Here is an 18,501-nt window from a genome sequence, read left to right on the forward strand (position 1 = left end):
CCTCTGCTCCGCTCTGGGGAGCCCCCCCTGCAGTGCTGGGGCCAGCTCGGGGGCCCCCAACAGCAGAAGGACCCGGAGCTGCTCGAGCGGGGCCAGAGGAGGCCACGGAGATGCTGGGGGGGCTGGAGCAGCTCCCCTGGGGGGCCGGGCTGAGAGAGTTGGGGGGGTTCAGCCTGGAGAAGAGAAGGCTCCGGGGAGCCCTTCGAGCGGCCTCCCAGGGCTTAAAGGGGGGACAGGAAAGGTGGGGAGGGACTCTGGGTCAGGGATATTAGGGATGGGACGAGGGTTAATGGTTTTGCACTGAGAGAGGGCAGATTTAGGTGAGATGTAAGGCAGAAATCTTTCCCTGCGGGGGGGGTGAGGCGCTGGCCCAGGGTGCCCAGAGCAGCTGTGGCTGCCCCCTCCCTGGAAGGGTTCAAACAAACAAACAAACAAAACAAAAAAAAACCTAAAGCAAAGCCAACGGTGCTGTTTGAGGACTTCAACCCAGCAGAGCAGCGGGGCTCCCGCCGCGCTTCGCGCCCTGGGCCCCCCCCGCCGCGTTCAGCCCCCGCCGCCGCCGCCGCCGCCGCCGTCCGTTCCCGAGCGCGATCCAGCCCGCATATTTCCGCCTCCACCCACCCCCCGTCCGGCGCGGCAGGCCGGCCGGAGCCAGGCTGCCTTCCGCTCCGCTCCGCGCAATCCGCTCCCCGCGTTTTCCGCCCGCTCCCCGCCGCAGCGCTGCCGAGCGGGGCTCCGCGGGCCGCGGCCGGGCCGCGCCGGGGCGCGCAGGGCAGCGCCCGGACAGGCGCAGGTAGCCTGGATTCGGGGGGGGGGGGGGGGGGGGGGGGCGCGGGGAACGGGGCTTGTCCTGCCAGGCAGGGAGGGGAGGGAGGGTACTGCAGCCGCACGGGATTGCTGCCGCCGAGACACCCCACGCGGGGCTTGGGGCACTCGTGTGATGAGCTGGCGCCAGTTCTCAGCCTGGAGGGCAGGCGGCGTGCGGGCCAGCCGAGGTGCTCGCGGGGGTGTGCCGGCTCGCTGGGAGCCCGCCCGCCCGCCCACCCACCGGCGGATAGCGGGGTAGGTGACCGAACGTCTTCTGCCGGAACAAAGCTGCAGGGTGTGTTGCCAGTCGTCCGGGGCGAAGTCCGGGGCTCGGGGATCCCTGACCTTGTCTTACGTGCTTTATGTCCGCGCGGGGTTTGGTTTAATCGGGGGGGGGGGGGGGGGGGGGGGCTGAGGGGGGGTGGAGAGAGGGGCAGCTCAGAGGGATGAAGAAGGGCCATCTGATTTTTAGATCATCTTCTGACGCTGATGCTGCGAGCCACCTGTAAGTTTTTGTTTATTTTTATACGAACTGGTTGCAAAAGAAACAAGTTAATAAGCAGCCCTGTTAGACGTGTCTGCTTCCTGAGCCAGCTGATCTGACACTGAGTGTTTGATGGAGTACAAGATTAAGAAAAAAAGCAAATGACAGTATTTCTTGTCAGTATAGCATCTTGAACTAACTTAATGTCCTGTTTTAATGTATTTCTATGCTAGAGCAAGCATAACAAGATAATATATTTCTAATATTTTTAATATTTATTTTATTGCAGCTTGATCCAGGGTTTCCCTGTCCCTCCAAAGAAATCCATTAGGTCTGAGATTAGAAACAACCAAAGCTCCACGTCAGTATTTGGGTAGGAGCACTTGCTACAGCTTGTTAACAAAGCCATTATACAGTAAATGGTATCGTGCCCTCCAGATGCTACTCCAGAATATTGTTCCATACTTGGATGTAATAATAATGATAACGCATGTTGGTAGTGCTCGGTTTGATTTAGACCAGCTGGAAGTGTTCAGTTTACACCACCTAATGAGATGCAAAGGTAGTCGCTGAGTTAGTCCTTGCATGTTGTCTGGTCTGTTCTTCCATCATCCTTCCACGCACCCAGCTCTGTGTCTTTTTGTCAAAATGTCTATTACCATTAGCTACGGAGTAAGACTGTGGATGAACAAATCATAGACATTGCAAAAATATGTATGCAGAGGATGCCTGGCATGTAATATTCTGCATCTGGTCTGAAAAGAGTTAACAGTTCAGTTAAGCTATACAGTATTAAACCTGAGATTGGCAGGACTGGAAAAGGAAGTGTGATTCCTTACTGTTTCAAGGAGTAGAATTTGTTGGCTGGCATCGAGCCACACCTATTTCTTTTATCCCCAGTGTATTTGTTGAATGAGGGAGTGTTTTTGATTTCCCGATCATGGTGTAATGCTTTTACATTTCATTCTTTATGGAATCATAATTTCCACTGCCTCAGGGTGTAGAAGGTCTTCTGCAGGGCTTTGCCACTCTAACTAAAAGGCATGAAGGCTTCTTTTAAACCAAGGATTGGGAGCTTGCTTTTTAGCTGATTTCGTTGGTCTACCTGAATTTTGGACAGCACAGTCCTATAACGGTGGGGGTGTGCAGTGTTTTCCACAACACACGAAGTTGAGGCACACGGTTACCTTGCCAGGCTGCACCCTTGAAATGAGGGGCAGGAGGGCGATTGTCTCCGAGGGAGTGGTTTGGCACTGGAACTCCCTGGCGTGGGATGCTCTGGGGGCCAAGAATCATTAATGGTTTCCAAAAAGATTGGACACATTCACGTGAGACAGTTCTGCTGGTAGCTAAATACAAAAGGCAAGATTCAGCCTTCATCTTAGAAAGGTTTAAAGCCCATGTTTATGGGAATCTGAAAAGGTATTCTGGGAGAGGATCGTTATACATGATCCATTCTGTTATACTACTTGGGAATCATCTACTATCAGTCACCTTTTTTTTCTGAAGAGCAAACAATGAACTAGATAAGTCATTGATCTATCTAATGGGGCTGTTAAATTTTTATGATAATTTGACATTGTGCATCAAATAGCAATACTTTTCAGGAGTGAATTTATTGCACATAAGCATGTTCCAGCAGGGGAAATACAAGGGAGCATTTCACATACGCAGACTTGTAAAAAAGAAAAGAAGAAAAAGCTTTTAGCAGTGATCAACCCCATCATTGACTTTGAGATGCAGTAGAGTCTGTACAAATATAAATTGCTCAGCTTCAAATTGTGAAGCATACAGTACTAGGAAGAAAAGCATAAAAGAAATTGCTTCTAGGAAATGAAATTGATTCTTTTTCCCTGTGCTGTCCTACAGTATTTTTCCAGTTGTTAAAATAAATGGTACTTTCCACTACTACTGTTACATTGGTATTGTCTATACAAAAAGTGGATGTTTTGCTCCGAGAAAAAATAAATTCCAAATGAAGAAGTAAAGCAAATAGGATAAAAACGTTGGAATAAAAATGACCTACTAAGTTACAGCATTCTCATTCTTGCTGGCATTCTACTTTTCATTTGCATGCTATTTTTAGGGTTTTGATAACTGAATTAAAATTACTGCTACTTAGAAAGGTCATTGCCTGTTCATAATGTGGCAGTATGCATCTTCTGAAAAACGCCAGTTCTCAACAACTTTTATTTATATATTACATTGAATTGAAATACAACATTATAGGTGCAGTAGCCATGGATTTCTTTTAAATTAAATAAATAAGAAAAATATTTGGGACTGATGAAGAAGTGTTACCTTTGTGATACTAACATCCCTACAAGTGGTTTCTTAATAGATTGCAGATCCTTACCTTTTTAATTAAAAAAAAAAAAACAAACCAAACCAAAACAAAACTTTGAAGAAGACAGAAGGCTAATACAAGGCATGTGTGGTATATCAATTAAAGTAATATTGTAGTGAAAAGTCATTTTCCAGTTTTAGATGCATACCATGAATCTTCTTCAAATGGTTATTCTATCTTTTTCACCATCTCCAAATGAGATGGTAAGATGAGCAAGGGAGAAGGGAGGCGAGAGAAGGAATTTCAGCCTACCCACTCTTTGATGAGACTGCAGTTTTATTAAGATATCTGAGGCTGGTGATATAAAATGCAAAGCATAGTGTTTGGACATTTGCAGATAGTCATAGAAGGGTACCCATTAAATTGCAAAGTAATACTCAGACTGAAATTATATTATTTTAATATAGTTTAAACAAAAGCACACTCTGTAACTGCATGCATTGGAGTTTGGCCAAGACACATTACATTTGACTACAGGCTGCAAGAGTTTTATTTGATTATTTATTTATTTATTTTCTGGTCTGAAAAACATTTGCTGTGTTACATCGGAACCAGCTTCCATAAGACATAAAAGCACATTTAGGCAAACCATATGAATGAAACTGCATATTTCTTTTGCATGATAATGCTACCTCTATGTATGTGTTTTATATCCTTCACTAAGGGTTATGAAAGATGCTGTGAAGATTATTTATCATGAACATAAATTAGAAAGGGTTTATAAATCCTTCTGCATACAGTGTTCCAGCTAATTCTGAGGATGTTTTGTCTGTGATAACTTTTTTTTTTCATAGTGATACCTATGATGATAAAATTGCTTAGTTATTTTGTCAGTCATTTAGATTTGTGGTTTGGGGTTTTTTAAAAAAGAAATTTCAGCTATATAATTTCTTCTCCGCCATCATCTGCTTTGCCTCACTCTGGATAGACCCTGCCTGCAGACAAAAAGCAGCTGAAACATTTAATTCTTTGCTGTGGATGCAATACCTGGTGGTGGCTCTCCTTCTGCTGCCCTCAACCAATGATCTCATTGCTGCTCCTGCATCATGTGAAGAGGATAGAGGATGGGGGAGAAAAAAAAAAAGTTCTTGAAGCTAACTATCAGATATTTCCTAGCAGTTTCGCATTGAGAACTGCTGATTCCTGCAGCTTGGGTTACATCTGTGTGCTGAGCACTTTGCTTCTCAGTCGGAAGATTTCCATTAGTTCTCAGGAGGCCAAGCTACGTGGTACAGCCTGACTAAACAAGATTAGTGTCCTGTTCTGTCAGCTCAGGCTGTCATCTAGATGGATGACATTTCTTTTTATCTCCCTCTGCATTTAGGATTCCTGCTTTAAACAGGCTGAGCTTTTTACCTCTGGTACCTGGAGAGAATTAGTCATCTGGAGGAGAAAGAAAATGCTACACGAATTTATGAAATTACCACTCATAGTTGGTTATATAGGGTAATACATGGAGAGGTCTCTCTTCCCCCAAAACCCATGGGAGTTTTGGTCCCGCTGGCACAAAGCTGACTGTTCACTCCCTTTTGAGATTCTGTCCCCAGCTGAATACTTCTCTGAGGCCTCACTGAGTGGAAACATTTGAAGACTTCTTCCAAAATCAAGACTTCGAGTTGATGTCTGCATGCTGGGTATCATTCCTTGGGAACAAAAGGTCTCTAGAAACTTGGTATTTCTTCTCTTTCACCCTGATTTTGCATTGTTCCATTAGCCTTGGGAGAGCTTTCTGTTTTTATCGGTGGAAATGTACCATATGATCTGTGCTTCCTTTAGTGACCTTTTCAAAGTCATGAGACGTTTGTGGGGTGTTTAAAAAAAAAAACATTTCATTTTATTTTCATATTTAAAAACAATGCCCATGCCTTTTTTACTTACATCTCAAAACATCTCAAGTGAGACAGATCCCAACTAGAGGATAGGGGAAATTCTCTATGTCCTACAAAGAGGGAGAGCTTGATGTCAATATCTGAAGTGACTCACTCAAGGTTATACATGGAGTCAGAAGCAAAATGTGAAGAAAATACTTGTTTCCTCGAAAGAGTAATGTTCACTCTTAACTGTTGGCCTTAGTTTTTTGGTTTTTACAATGCAGTTACTAAGAACCTTGCAGCATCAGTTAATTCCCTTTTCATTAAAAGGCAGTGTGAATTCCTGAATAATAACTCTTGTTGGCTACACATGAAATTTTAAAATTAAAAATTCCAGGAAATTATACATCCAGTATGAAATCTTGAAACATTCATTAACTATACCATCAGTACAGAAGAGCAGAAAAAAAATCCAACTTGTTCTCAAACCCTCTTCAGTAGTGGCAATGTGAAACCAGGCTGTTGTCAAATAACATCTCGATTTCATAACATTCTTTACAGTGCCTTTTTTGACTAAGGAGCTGCAGTGCAGCACTAGTCTGGGACTCTGATAGGAGCGCATTTCACATCAGTGATTTACTGTCTCCATTACAGCGTGACCCAAAAGCCATAACTCCTCTGGCAGAGGCTGGGTTTTAAAAGTGCTCCAGGGCCACGGCGCAGCTTCCACGCTGGCTCAGGTTCTCTAATTCTGTGTATTTTTCACCTGGTTCAATCATTTCCAACTTGTGCAGAAAGTATAGGGAACATTTCATAAAGAAATGGCCTTTGTTTCGCCAATGCTGATAAAGCTGCTGCTGCAGCTGAAACATGCACTGAGCTGTTACAGTCTTCATATGTAATTTTTCTCTTACACCGTGGATAAGGCCATTTCTTAAGTGTCAGACAGCAAATGAAAGCACCGTGTGTTTGCCGTGCAACACTCTCGGTTGGCACTGCTGGGTTAATGTTATTTCCTTTGGTTTCTGGCACAGTGTTTCATACATCACAAATAGCATCTTCTCCACGTTTCAGTGGGTGGTCAGTGAGTTTGTCAGTCTAGACATAAACCGTCTAAACCAAATTATTCCACACAAACTATAATTTTTTATAAAAGAAAACTGAAAAAGTTACAATTAGTAACGTGAAGTTACAAATTAAAAAATAAAATAACCACTGCAGGATAGTGTCACTGGATGGGGCCATACTGTGGGCAGTACCTGAAGGCTCTGGAAAGCAATCAGGTGTAGGCATGTCTGAAGGCAACTGACTTGGGGATCAGATCAGGGATCCAGGGTGAAGGGGGACGGTGAGTCCCTCATGATACATGCCAGAAGGGGGAGTGGCAGGATGGCTGTGTGAGCCCCGTGGGGGCTGGAGGCCACCCTGCAGGTTCTCACCACATTTACTCCATCCCTGCAGGCCGCTGGGCAGCGTAAGCACGTTAGTGTGATGGGAAAGGGACGTGTGAGGAGGCATCCGGGTACCACCTGGCCCTTGCAGGCCTGTGAACTGAAAAAAAGCATGTCTGCTACATGGGATTTGAATTTTTGCATAAAGAGCAGTTGGCAGTCATTTCAACTTGGGTCCTGTGAAGCTCCAGTCCCCGCTCTTGGGGGCCGCTCATCCCTTGGCTGCCCCTCCAGCACCCTTGTAACAAGTTCTCCATAAATCAACATCTTGTTCCACTGGTATGAGTGTCCAGAAAGCAGTACGCACTAGCTCAGTTTTGAGTAATTGACTAAATTAATTTCCTGTTGTTTTATACTCGGTTTATACCACTTACTGAACTTTAATTCAGAGACTGAAATGAAAAGCCAGGGAAGTTTGAGGGCTCGTTAAATGTCATTCTGGGAGTTCAGCTTCTTTGCTTCATACTGTGGATGTTTAGCATATCTGATACCTCACGTGGTATATACGCAGTTAAGTAGTATTAGTGTGCTTTTTTATAGAAATTGCTGGTCTTAGGACAGAGTATATATGAGCAGCCAGTAAGCGAACAGGTGCTTGATCTTCATACTGGAGGATGTTCATCAGAAGACCCAGGCGATGTGTCAGAACATAATTTTCTCTTTTTCTGGTGTTATCCCCCTTTTGGATGTATAGTTGCTCCTGACGTGGACTTTTTAACCCTGTGGCTTTGGTCTAGCAGCTATATGCCACCTCCGATAGGTTCTCCCTACGACTTGTACTGCCTGGGCTTCAAGCTAATGTATTTATTCTTGTTTTTTTCACACCATGCTAATCCTCAAGTATTGGCATGTGCCGAGGTTTGTTGTTGCATTGAACTGCTCATCTAGGCATCAAATACTGCAAATAAGAGAAAGTGCTTTAGTAATTTTGGTGGACTGTGACTTCTTTAAATCAATAGCTTCCTTTCAGCAGAGTTTAAACTGCTTTCTATTATGTGGAGCCTGATGCAGTAACGGAGAGATGCTTAAGATGCTGATTGGGCTGATCTTTGAGCAGCGGGTAATGTAACAAGATCTCTTCATGAGTACAGGGGACAAGAGAGCATGCAGTGCTTTATTTTGAAGAGCACATCTATTACTAAGGTTGACCCAAAAGCAATTAGTGGTTCATTTAATTGAATTGCTGAATTTACCTGTGCAGTCTATTAAAGTATTATCTAGAGATAATTTAGGCTCAATTTAGTACAGCTAGCTAAAGGGTTATAGAGATTTATAATGGATTGCCTTCTATCTACCTGCTGAGTGGGTTCTTAAAACTGAAGTGAAATAAAAGAGCATCCTAGTAGTTCAGCCAGAAATACTGCCCTGTGGCAAAGCTGGACTTTTCCCACTGCTGATATGGCTATTCTCTTTCCAGAATCATTAAGCTGTTGCATATCTGGGCATAAACGGATACATGTAAATTGTCCTAAATCAAAAACAGCTGGATTTTTCACCATTTTCAAAGCAAAACTCAAATGATGTTTTGTGTAAATTGTGTGAAATAGTCTTTAGTAAATAGAACTGAAGGGCTTTGGTTGTGCTGCTGAGACTTGCCTTTGTCTAAGAGTCAACTTCTGTCACAACCAAAATCACTCCAGTATATAGTGCTTTTCTTCTTCCTGTTCCACTATGTTCTACTTCGGGCAGAGCTTTCCCATTATCAAAGAAAGACCTACATGGCTGTAACATTTACCGAGAGCCTTGCTGTGCTAGAAGTACCCTTAGCTATGCCTTAGTTCTACTTTGAAGGGCATCACTGGAAAACTCCAAGGGAATTCATAACAGGATATTTATTACATACGTTGTTGTGCATACCCACAAACTGTACTTCAAGTCCTGTTACATTTCCTTCCTAATGGAACATTAAGTCACAATAAATAGATGCCTTAATCCTCTCTGTATGTATTGAACACTGTGCAAGGTTCAGAATTTATCATAACTTCCTCTATCGATCTGCATTTCAGAGTCTTATAAAGAAAAAAAAAAATGTACACATCAGCTAGAATAGAAAAGATATTCAGTAAAGATACCCAGCACATATGTTTAATAAAAACAGTTTTTGTAGGTTTGCAAAGATTTGCAGCGAAGTGTTTCCTTCTTCCCTCATGGCTGACTCTCTCCCTCTTTCCAAGGTCAGTGTGTAAGGCAGTCCAAGGCCGTCTTTCCCCAGGAGGCATGACTATATTGGTACGGCACAGTGCTGTGCTGGATTGTACAGCTTTGTGTTTAGAGCCCTGTGTACGTGTGAATCATTCTAGGATCCTCACATGGGGAACTTTACATGAATAGAAAGCATTTCCATTTCATCTATCAAAAACCTGCTTAGGGCTATGGGATGAAACATGTCATCCGTTTTTCTAGTAAATCAGGCTGTCACTTTTCTCTATTCTTTCTAAGTGGTGCTACAAGAATGAATAAAAAATAAATGGGAGAATTAAGCAGAGCTGGACCTCTCCAGCAGTGCAGTAACTTTTTGTGCTATTAGAAGCACTATGGCCCTTTGAGCTACTCTATAAATCTTTCACTGGTAGATATGGAAAGTAGAGAGGGAAAGAGAGAGAGTAGATAAAAACTATATTCGGCAATGTGTCTGCTGCTACAAGTAGCTCATCAGATGCATGCTAACTATGTCAACCTTGGTAATAATCTGAACCAGACTGTTTATTTGTTTGTCTTGTAGCAGTGCCTAGGCAAGGGCCACAACTCTGCATCTACAGTTAAAGTAGTAAGGGCAAAAAGGCTTAAAAAACAGATAACCTAATTACACTGATCAGTATTTCTATGTGCTACTTGTGCATTTGTTATTTATGCACAGGTCCAGCCTCAGTTTTTTCCTCTATACAATTTATTTTTGCTTGTTTTCTTCTAGATTCACACAATAATGAATTTCAATTTGTTGGATACTCATTAATGGTGCCTGGTGTCATAAGCATGCTTAAAAATAGATGTCCTTTACATCTTTTTGCATAGGTGGAAAAGAGCTTCTTCAGTAGTAGCATGTAATTTTCAATAGAGATGCAGTATTATTTTCATCACTGTGGGGCATGTTTCTGCCACAGCTGTGGAAGATAAGCCCTGACATCAAAACAAGTAACTAAGGACTAAATTTCTATATCTTTTTACTGTTAAAGAAATAACAAAACATAAATAACAAGTAATTGATGTTAAGTATATCTCCAGTGAATGGTAACACACAAGACATGGGGCAACATCTCTGAGGTTCCTAGTATACTGTGTACTATTTATATACATTTTAAAAATGTTTAAGTAATCTGTGTAGGCAGTTGCATAGACACTGTGTTCAGGATTTGTATACTGCAGTGCATCTGTGCTAGAATGGGTTCACCTGAGTGGTCTCTGTCTTGTAATCATGGTCTTCATCTCAAGTCAACAGTTTATGTGGTCAATGGAGAAGATGGTTAACAACAGCTGAAGTTAAAAAAGGCCTATAAGTAGTATTTTTAGAAGTCTTCCATTACAGAAATGCTTGTGGGTAAGTTGCCAGCAGAAGACTGCTGCATCAGATCAGAAAGCAATAATACTAATGTTGCTATTAGGTAATGATAATACCTGTACTATAATATTTATATGACTTTGCACTAGCTTATGTGCTGAAAATTAGAACAATGCAAAGTAGTTTCATTGTACATTTCACTTTTTAAAATAGTATGTTTGTCATCTTCTTCTTCTCTCTTTGTTATAGGGAGAAAATTGAATTTTAGTCATGACAACAAAGGCATATTTCATTATATAATCATTACACTCCCTGTGTATGGGTTTATAGCAGGCTCAAATACACAGGGAGGCAAAGTATACTGGCCTAACATCAAAGAGTATCCCTACTCTTTAACTCTTTCAGGATCTAATATCCATCACTTATTATTCATGGAGTTAAAGAAGAATGGTGCTGAAGCTGCTAAAGTAGCACAATCATATTCATGGATTTTTGTTATTGTCATTTAGGATTGAGAGTGGAAGGGTATTAGCATTGCTGCATGAAGTTCCACAGAATATATAAAAATGTGAATAAAAGTTAATCACTAAGCTGCTATTGACAGTAGTTACAATGTTTAAAGAAAAATATGGTCTTCTAACTGTTCCTTAGATTATAATGATTACTCAAAATTGCCACTATTCACTGAATATGCCATGGGTATTTTACTGAAGTAAGAGATAGTGAATATTGTGTTCAGATAGGAACCTTTTCTAAGTGATAAGGTCTACAAGTAGCATTCAGATGCATAAACTGGCTTCTGTACAGCTTTTCTTATAACCCTGGAAAGTCTGCACGCACATGTGAGTTTTTTTACTTATTATCAAATTTTTGAAAGAGATAATGCTAACTTTTTGGTCAAGCCACCTTCTGAAAGGAGAGCTGGACGGAACACCCACGTGACTAACACAATAATTTTAACGCATATAAGCTAGTCTCTAGGTGAGTCTTGAGCATGTTTCTGCTTTGCCACAAGTGACAGTCGCTGCTCACTGACAGCTTGTGAAATGTGGCTGTAATATTGATATAGGCTGGATAAGCACTAGCAGAGAAAGAACATTCTCAAACGGGAAGGAAAAGGGAAAATGAGGGGAACAGAAAAAGTCCATTCCTGTGCAGTGAATGACATACGGATCTAATGTAAGTCATTTTCAGATTATACATCTTCCTTCTGTGTCCTAATGCTAAGTGTGGGGAGGACTTCAATGTTGTACATTTATCATTCTAATACAGCTGCAAAGACAGAAGAGGTACAGTTTAATTCTGTGCGAAAATCAAGAAGTTAATTTAATCATGCTCAAGATTTGTGCAGTTTCCACCAGTTTTCCCCTACTTCATGTTTAATGTGTGTCATGGTTTGAGCCCAGAGAGCAACTGAGCACCACCCAGCAGCTCACTCACCCCTTCACCCTCAAGGATAGGGAGGAGAAAACAAAACAAAAGGCTCAAGGATCAAGACAGGGATAGAAAGGGATGACTCACCCATTATGGTCACAGGCAAAACACAGACTTGACTGGGGAAGAAAAAGAACAGCAATTTAATTTGAAGACCACTACCAGCAACACTTAATTTACCAATCAGAGTAGGGTACTGAGAAATACAGCAACATCTTAAAACACCTCCCCCACCCCTCCCTTCTTCCCAGACTCAGCCTTGCTCCCAATTTCTCTCCCTTCTCCCCCAGAGAAGCACAGGGGGCAGGGGATGGGGGTTGCAGTCAGTCCATCATCTTTTGTCTCTGCCACTCCTTCCTCCTCAGGGGGAGGACTCCTCACATTCTTCCCCTGCTCCAGTGTGAGGTTCTTCCCATGGGAGACAGCCCTCCATGAACTTTCTCCAACATCAGTCTGACCCACGGGCTGCAGCTCTTCCCAAAATGCTCCAGTGTGGGTCCCTCCCACATGTTACAGTCCTCCCAGCGAGGAACTACAACAGCACAACCTTCCCTTAATCCTGGTTTTCTCCAGGCACATCCCCCTGCTCCGGTGTGGGGTCCTCCATGGGCTGCAGGTGGCATCTGCTCCACCGGTGACCTCCGTGGGTGCAGGGCACAGCCTGCCCTCTCACCACGGGCTGCAGGGAGGTCTCTGCTCTGGCACATCTCCCCCTTCCTCCTCTTTTCCTCCACTGACCATGGCGTTTGCAGAGGTGTCGTCCTCACAACTCCTCCTCCTGCCAGGTTCCTCTTCTTAAATGCATGATCACAGATGCACTGCCACCATTGATAATTGGCCTGGCCTTCACGAGAGACAGGTCTTATTTGAAGCTGGGGGAGCTTTGAGAAGCTTCTCACAGAAGCCACCTCTGTAGCCCCCTCCCCTGCTACCAAAACCCCACCACACACAATCCAATACAATGTGTAAACCCAAAAATTAAAGTGTACTTGAAATGCTCTGCCTGGTTTGTAGCCTTGAAACTCCTCTATGTATCCCTGATGCAAAACCCTCAGTACTCTCAGGAGTATCACTGACCTATGTATTATGACAGTTTTCAGGGAGCCCAGTCAGCAGCTCAGGTCTCATATAATTGATCTTGGGTGGGTTAGAACTAAACACAGACTCAGCCAAAAGTTTATAATGTATTTTCTAATGACTCTAATTTGATTTTTCTGGTAGCAAAACTCAAGCCCAGGTGTGCTTTGGTTCCCAGTTCTTCCCCAAACTCTTTCCCTCTTCCTCCTCACACCTCTCAGGAGAACCCTCCTTCTTCTATGATGCTATCTTGTGATTTATATACATATTTTTTTTTTCCAAAACCACCATTTTTCAAGTTTTTTTCCTTGTTCTTATCAGAAAAACTTGCCTTTGAACAACCTGGGGCTACTCTCTGTTCTCTGCCGCTGGGACACCATTGTGCTTTGCTTGTTTCAGTGGGTTTTTTTCCACTGGCTTCAAGAGCCAGACATTAACTCCTGTCCCTGCTGACCCAGGGAAGGGCAGTTTGAAATATCTCAGTGTCTCTGGAGCAATACTCTCTGGTATAGCACAAACATGATGCTGTGCTGTTGTCATTTTCATTTACATTGGGCTACCATAGAAGAAAGGAAGCCAAATTCCTCACTGCCATGTAAATATTGTATTAGACACTGCAGCGAGGCTTTGAAATGTTAATACCCCCCCTGATGCAGCCAGCTAACAGAGAGTGCTGGTTTTGTTTCGATTGTGACTCAGGCTGTCACAACAGGTCCTGGCAGAATCAAAGCAGCCGTGAGCAGGTTCCCGAGTAGTGAGGGCATGCGCCGTCTTTTACAGCTACTATTTTGGGATTGTTTTACCTGGTGTTTTAGAAGGGAGAAAGCTCCTCGGGGTGACTTTGAGGGGCAGCAGCTGTTTGAGAGAGCAGTGGCAGAGCCCTGTGCCCTGCTCACGGAGGCCTGTCAGCCCACAGCAGTGAGGTGTAAAATGGCTGACGTGCGGCAGGCTCTCGGCCTGTGGCGGAGGCGCCGGGGCACGCGTCCTGCTCCTCAGCCTGCAGCGGGGCTGGATGGGCTCCTGCCATCCCTCCGCACTGCCGGGGGAAGGAAGGAGGCTGAAGAAGGGTGGTTTTCCACCTCAGGCTGGAGGGACGCCAGGTCTCCTGACAAGGAGGCAGGAGCAGGGCAGGAGTGAACAGGAGCAGCCCTGGCCCACTGGGAGGGCGGCGGGCCGGGGTGAAGGCCAGGGCACATCTTGCAGCAGCAGCTTCAGCTGGGAGAAGAGGCACTGGCGATGGATGTCCCTCTACCTTCTCCTTCACCACCTCTTCTTGAGAAGGAGATTTTTTTCCCTGGCCTTTTGTTCTCTGATGACTCTTTCATGCCAGCCTTTCATTTTAATGATAGCACAGCAGTGAAACCAAGTTGCATCAAGGCCTGAAGGTTTCCATCTGTAATGAAATGTAAAGAAACCTGGCAGGGTCTGACACGTTCTCAGTCTCCTGAGAGAGAGACGCTTGGAAACTGAGCTCTGAGAATCAAGTGTTCAGACCAGCCGTGCTTTCCAAAGCAGTGAATTGTTTTGATTAATTTTATTTTTTTTTTCCCTCCTTAATTTCCCATAGAAATTGGGAAGATTGACCAAGACATCTATAAATACAACACCCCTGGATTCACTGGCTGCCTATCGAGAGTACAGTTCAACCAGATTGCTCCACTCAAAGCAGCTCTGAGACCTACCAACACCTCCTCTCACGTCCACATCCAAGGAGAACTTGTGGAATCCAACTGTGGAGCATCTCCACTCACCATCCCACCAATGTCAGCCGCTACTGATCCATGGCACTTAGACTCAGGTAAGCTGGGGTGCATGCCATGTTAGCTCAGCAGAGCAGTTCAGAGACAAATACATCCACCCTCTGTAAGGAAAAACATAACAAAATGGATGTGTTCGATAGATGAGTAGAACGCTATAATCATGGTATGAAATGCAAAGCTGGAAACACAAGAGTTTTGCCACCACTTCTAAATGAAGTTACAGGATATTTTCCATGCCTGTTTTTAATATTCTGCTTTATTTTTCTTTCCCGTAAGTCTTACACTGTTTGAATGTTGAGTTTTGACCCAGCTGCTGCAATAGCACTTTCTCTGTAGTATTGGGTATGTAGTCAGCAAAAAGTTGGAAGTACAGATAAATAAGGTACAGTAGCATTTCTTATGCTGTATTCCCAATAAGTAAGTAGATTCTAGCCAGCTTCATACAAAAAAAGTAAATCTAATTGTGGGCATAAATATATTTATATAAACTGCTGATTTGTTTTCTGAAACGTCTGCTTTCCTTAGGCCATGTTTAATGGGAAATCCCATTAGTCATGATTGCATTCATCTCATGCTGAAAATGCTGAGAAGACAAAACAATTTGCTGATCCCAGCAATCTCATCCTGCTTTGTGACTGACAGTCTTTGAAAGTATATGTCGTGCCTAAATTTTTAGGGCTTTTTCCTGTTTTGCTTCTTGAATGTCAGATAAATACTTTAAAAAAAATAAAAATCTGTTCCCTTTAGATTTATAGGTTCATGTGTATGTTGACACCTTTCTTGTATTTTGTCTTCATTCTGATTTCACTTGTAGCAGTGTAAATTAGAACCTGTCCTGACAAAGTTGATGGGTTTACAATGGTGTAAAATTAAAATGCTAGAGGAAACACTGGATCCATAAAGGTTTTGATACCAATTAGTCTTTGCCTGTTGTGTTTGGGGATGCATCTATCTGCCAGATTTTATATGAGAGGGGACAGGTATGTATGTCTGTCTTAGAAGTATGTGTCAAGATCATAACTTTGGGGTTTGGATTTATTTTTTTTCTTGCAATGTCAAACAACTCCTTGCAACGTTTCCTTTCAGCTCTTCTTCAGCAGAGGACAGAGGTTTGTAAGGAGAGGCAGATATTCCAGGGCTGAGGGTCCTAAACGTCTATACAAGCAGTATCATGCTCTAAAACCTGTCATTCCCTTCTTGTTGCCACGCCATTGTAAGATTTCAGTATGTCTTTTCCGTGTTTATAATATGCAATCTCCTACTTGAATTTTTTCATCACAGATTAGTAGTCCCTTTCTTCTCTGAAAATAATAAGTTAGTTTGTACCTGAAGATTATGTTCCCTGCTCCTCTTTCTATAAACGCACATGTCCTGAAGGATACCTCACTAGCTCTGGTCTTTAAAAAGTGTGCCATAAACTTCTTGAGAATGCGCTGCTGCTGTGAATCTTGTGCAGCTAATGGATTTTGGTTGCTAATTTTGGTTGGTTTCTTTTTCCTACAGATAATTTGACTGCAAGCTAGTAAAAGACTATGGTGGGATTTATTCAAGATAGTTGAACTGTTCATAATAGCTCCTGGTCTTGAAAGAGGAAGGTCCTATTCATCCTTGCCATGTGCTACTACACATATCCGTGTGTGGGCTTTGTCTCATCTTTGAAACTTATGCTGAGTTGATTCAGTTTTGTTCACCTGACAGATTACAGATTTATATATTCTGGATTAATTGTAGCATCCACTCATGGAGCCAGCGTGAAGGATATCAGGGAACATACAGCATAGACATAGGTTGGCTTAAGCTGTCTGTTAACCTCTGCCCAGGATAAAAAAAATCTCATTGCCATAGCAGGACTTGACTTGACTGATTCAGTCACGGACAGCCAGTGTGAGTGACCCCCTTAATTTTTGGTGATGAGAAGCTTCAGTGGGACTGAAGGTAGCTAGGGACACCTCCTCTTCTCCTCTTTAGTGCTCCACAGCAGGAGAGGGAAAAAGATCATATTGCTTTTAGGACTTCTAATGAGGGACTGCTGTACACTGAAGGGAGCAACAATATCAGGGGAGTTATGGTAGAAAGAAGTTTCACAGCAAGGGAGTGGTCTTTCACTGGGGCAGGAGTGAAAGGACACTCAGGTGTGGGTGAACAATTCCTGTCTTTCTGGGTGACATTTCCATGATACAAAGAGGAGGTATTGCAGCAACTCATTTTTCGGTATCAGGTAAGAACAATACAGTCTTTGTAAAGTATCTCTGGTGGACTGACACAGTGAGCTCTCTTTCAGTCTCAGAAAAAATATATACTGGAGACTGTGCAACCTAGCACACAGATGATCTTGATGGCTGGTAGATGAAAATGTTTGGGTTTAGTGTCACTTTGCATTAGCAAATTGGCAGTTTGCACTGAGGATTTTTTAAGTTTCCTAAACCCTACTAGAAGACTTTCTAACACAAATTGTACTGAAAGAGAAGATGGAGAAACCAGAGATATAAGTAATGGTTCCCACTGGCTCCGGAGCTGGAATAGTCTCTGTACTCTCAATGTGAATTTACTCCTTTATTAAAGTGACTGAAGGGGCAAAGACAAAAGGCTCTTCTGAAATTCACAGAAACACTTGTAGTGGTGCTAAAGTAAAAACCCAGGAATTCTGCCACAAAGAAATGGTTGAAAAGAACATGGCTTTGAAAGCAGAGTTACTAGGTACAGGATTTCTCATTTCATACATGTTTTTATCTGTATATTGTTATGTCACCTAATTAATTTTAAATAGATCTTAACAAAACATGAGAGCTGAGAATGGGTGGTTTGTAGTGAAAAGAGAAAATTATGAAAAAAAATGTGGCAAGTATCATATGGTTTAAATCTCATTCAGTGACATACTCTTCACTTATCCTGATTCATATTTTGAGTTAAGTGTAGATTTATATCTTTAATTCTCAAATACTGTAGAATTGAACTTTGAGGATTGAGAAATATTGTAGGAGGGGATCAAAGATAAGCATCTAAATAGGACAGATACACCAGAAGGCAAATGTAATGATCCTTTCACCTCTAAACTGCAGTGCTGGATCAGACCTTAAGGATAATTACTAGATGTTAAGCAGGTTCTGCCTGATAGGTGACCTACATGAAATATTTGCCTTAAACTCTTCTATATAGTTACCGTGTGGACATCTGCTGCTAGCTGCAAAACATTTTGGATGCCCTAACAGAGAGGCTAGAGGGAATATCACAGTGTCATACATCAGTCACTTGCAGCTGACCCTTAGAGACATGTTCTGGGATTTCTCAATAAGAAACCTTGTTGATTTTCTCCTCAGAAAAATGAGCCATACAGCTTCTTGATTCATTGTCTTGCACTTTCCACTAGCCTTGAATTTACACATATTTCACATTTACAATATTAGTTCTTTTAAAATTTCTTTTGTCATTGTGAAAATGCATCTTCCTTTCCTTCTCACCCCTGGCTGGCATTTTACCATGCTACTGGGACATTATCTTAAACCATTATCTTATTCAGCTTGTGAGTATTCTTATAATGCATAGTCTTTTCCTGTTGCTATGGTGATCCTTTTTTGGTGGTGATGAATCACAGGAATTCAACAAGTCATTTTTTTCTAGAATGTGACTTTCTGGTGATTTAAAATAAGAAAAAAGTCAATAATCAAAACCAAGCAGATCATCAATATAGTTCCCTTCATGTGGTTTTATCCCATTGGTATTATCTCAATTCATGTCAGACAATCCAATTTTCCTTGAATACATCAAAAAGGAGTGTACAAAGGAAGCAAAGAAGAGCTTGATCAATGACCATATTATTTAAAAATGGCATGTCCT

The 18,501-nt window shown here is 42.5% G+C and overlaps 1 protein-coding gene across 1 annotated transcript in view; it reads left to right on the forward strand.

Moving 5' to 3' along the window:
• Positions 1-18,501, forward strand: part of CNTNAP2 (contactin associated protein 2) — a 1,392,626-nt gene that overhangs the window by 1,349,421 nt on the left and 24,704 nt on the right. Inside the window, exon 22 of the mRNA XM_042806379.1 lies at positions 14,475-14,705. Coding sequence (XP_042662313.1) covers positions 14,475-14,705 — 231 coding nt within the window. The remainder of the gene's footprint in view (positions 1-14,474; positions 14,706-18,501) is intronic.

Source organism: Tyto alba, unplaced genomic scaffold (assembly GCF_018691265.1).
Source record: "Tyto alba isolate M040663 unplaced genomic scaffold, T.alba_DEE_v4.0 Super-Scaffold_46, whole genome shotgun sequence".
NCBI lineage: Eukaryota > Metazoa > Chordata > Aves > Strigiformes > Tytonidae > Tyto > Tyto alba.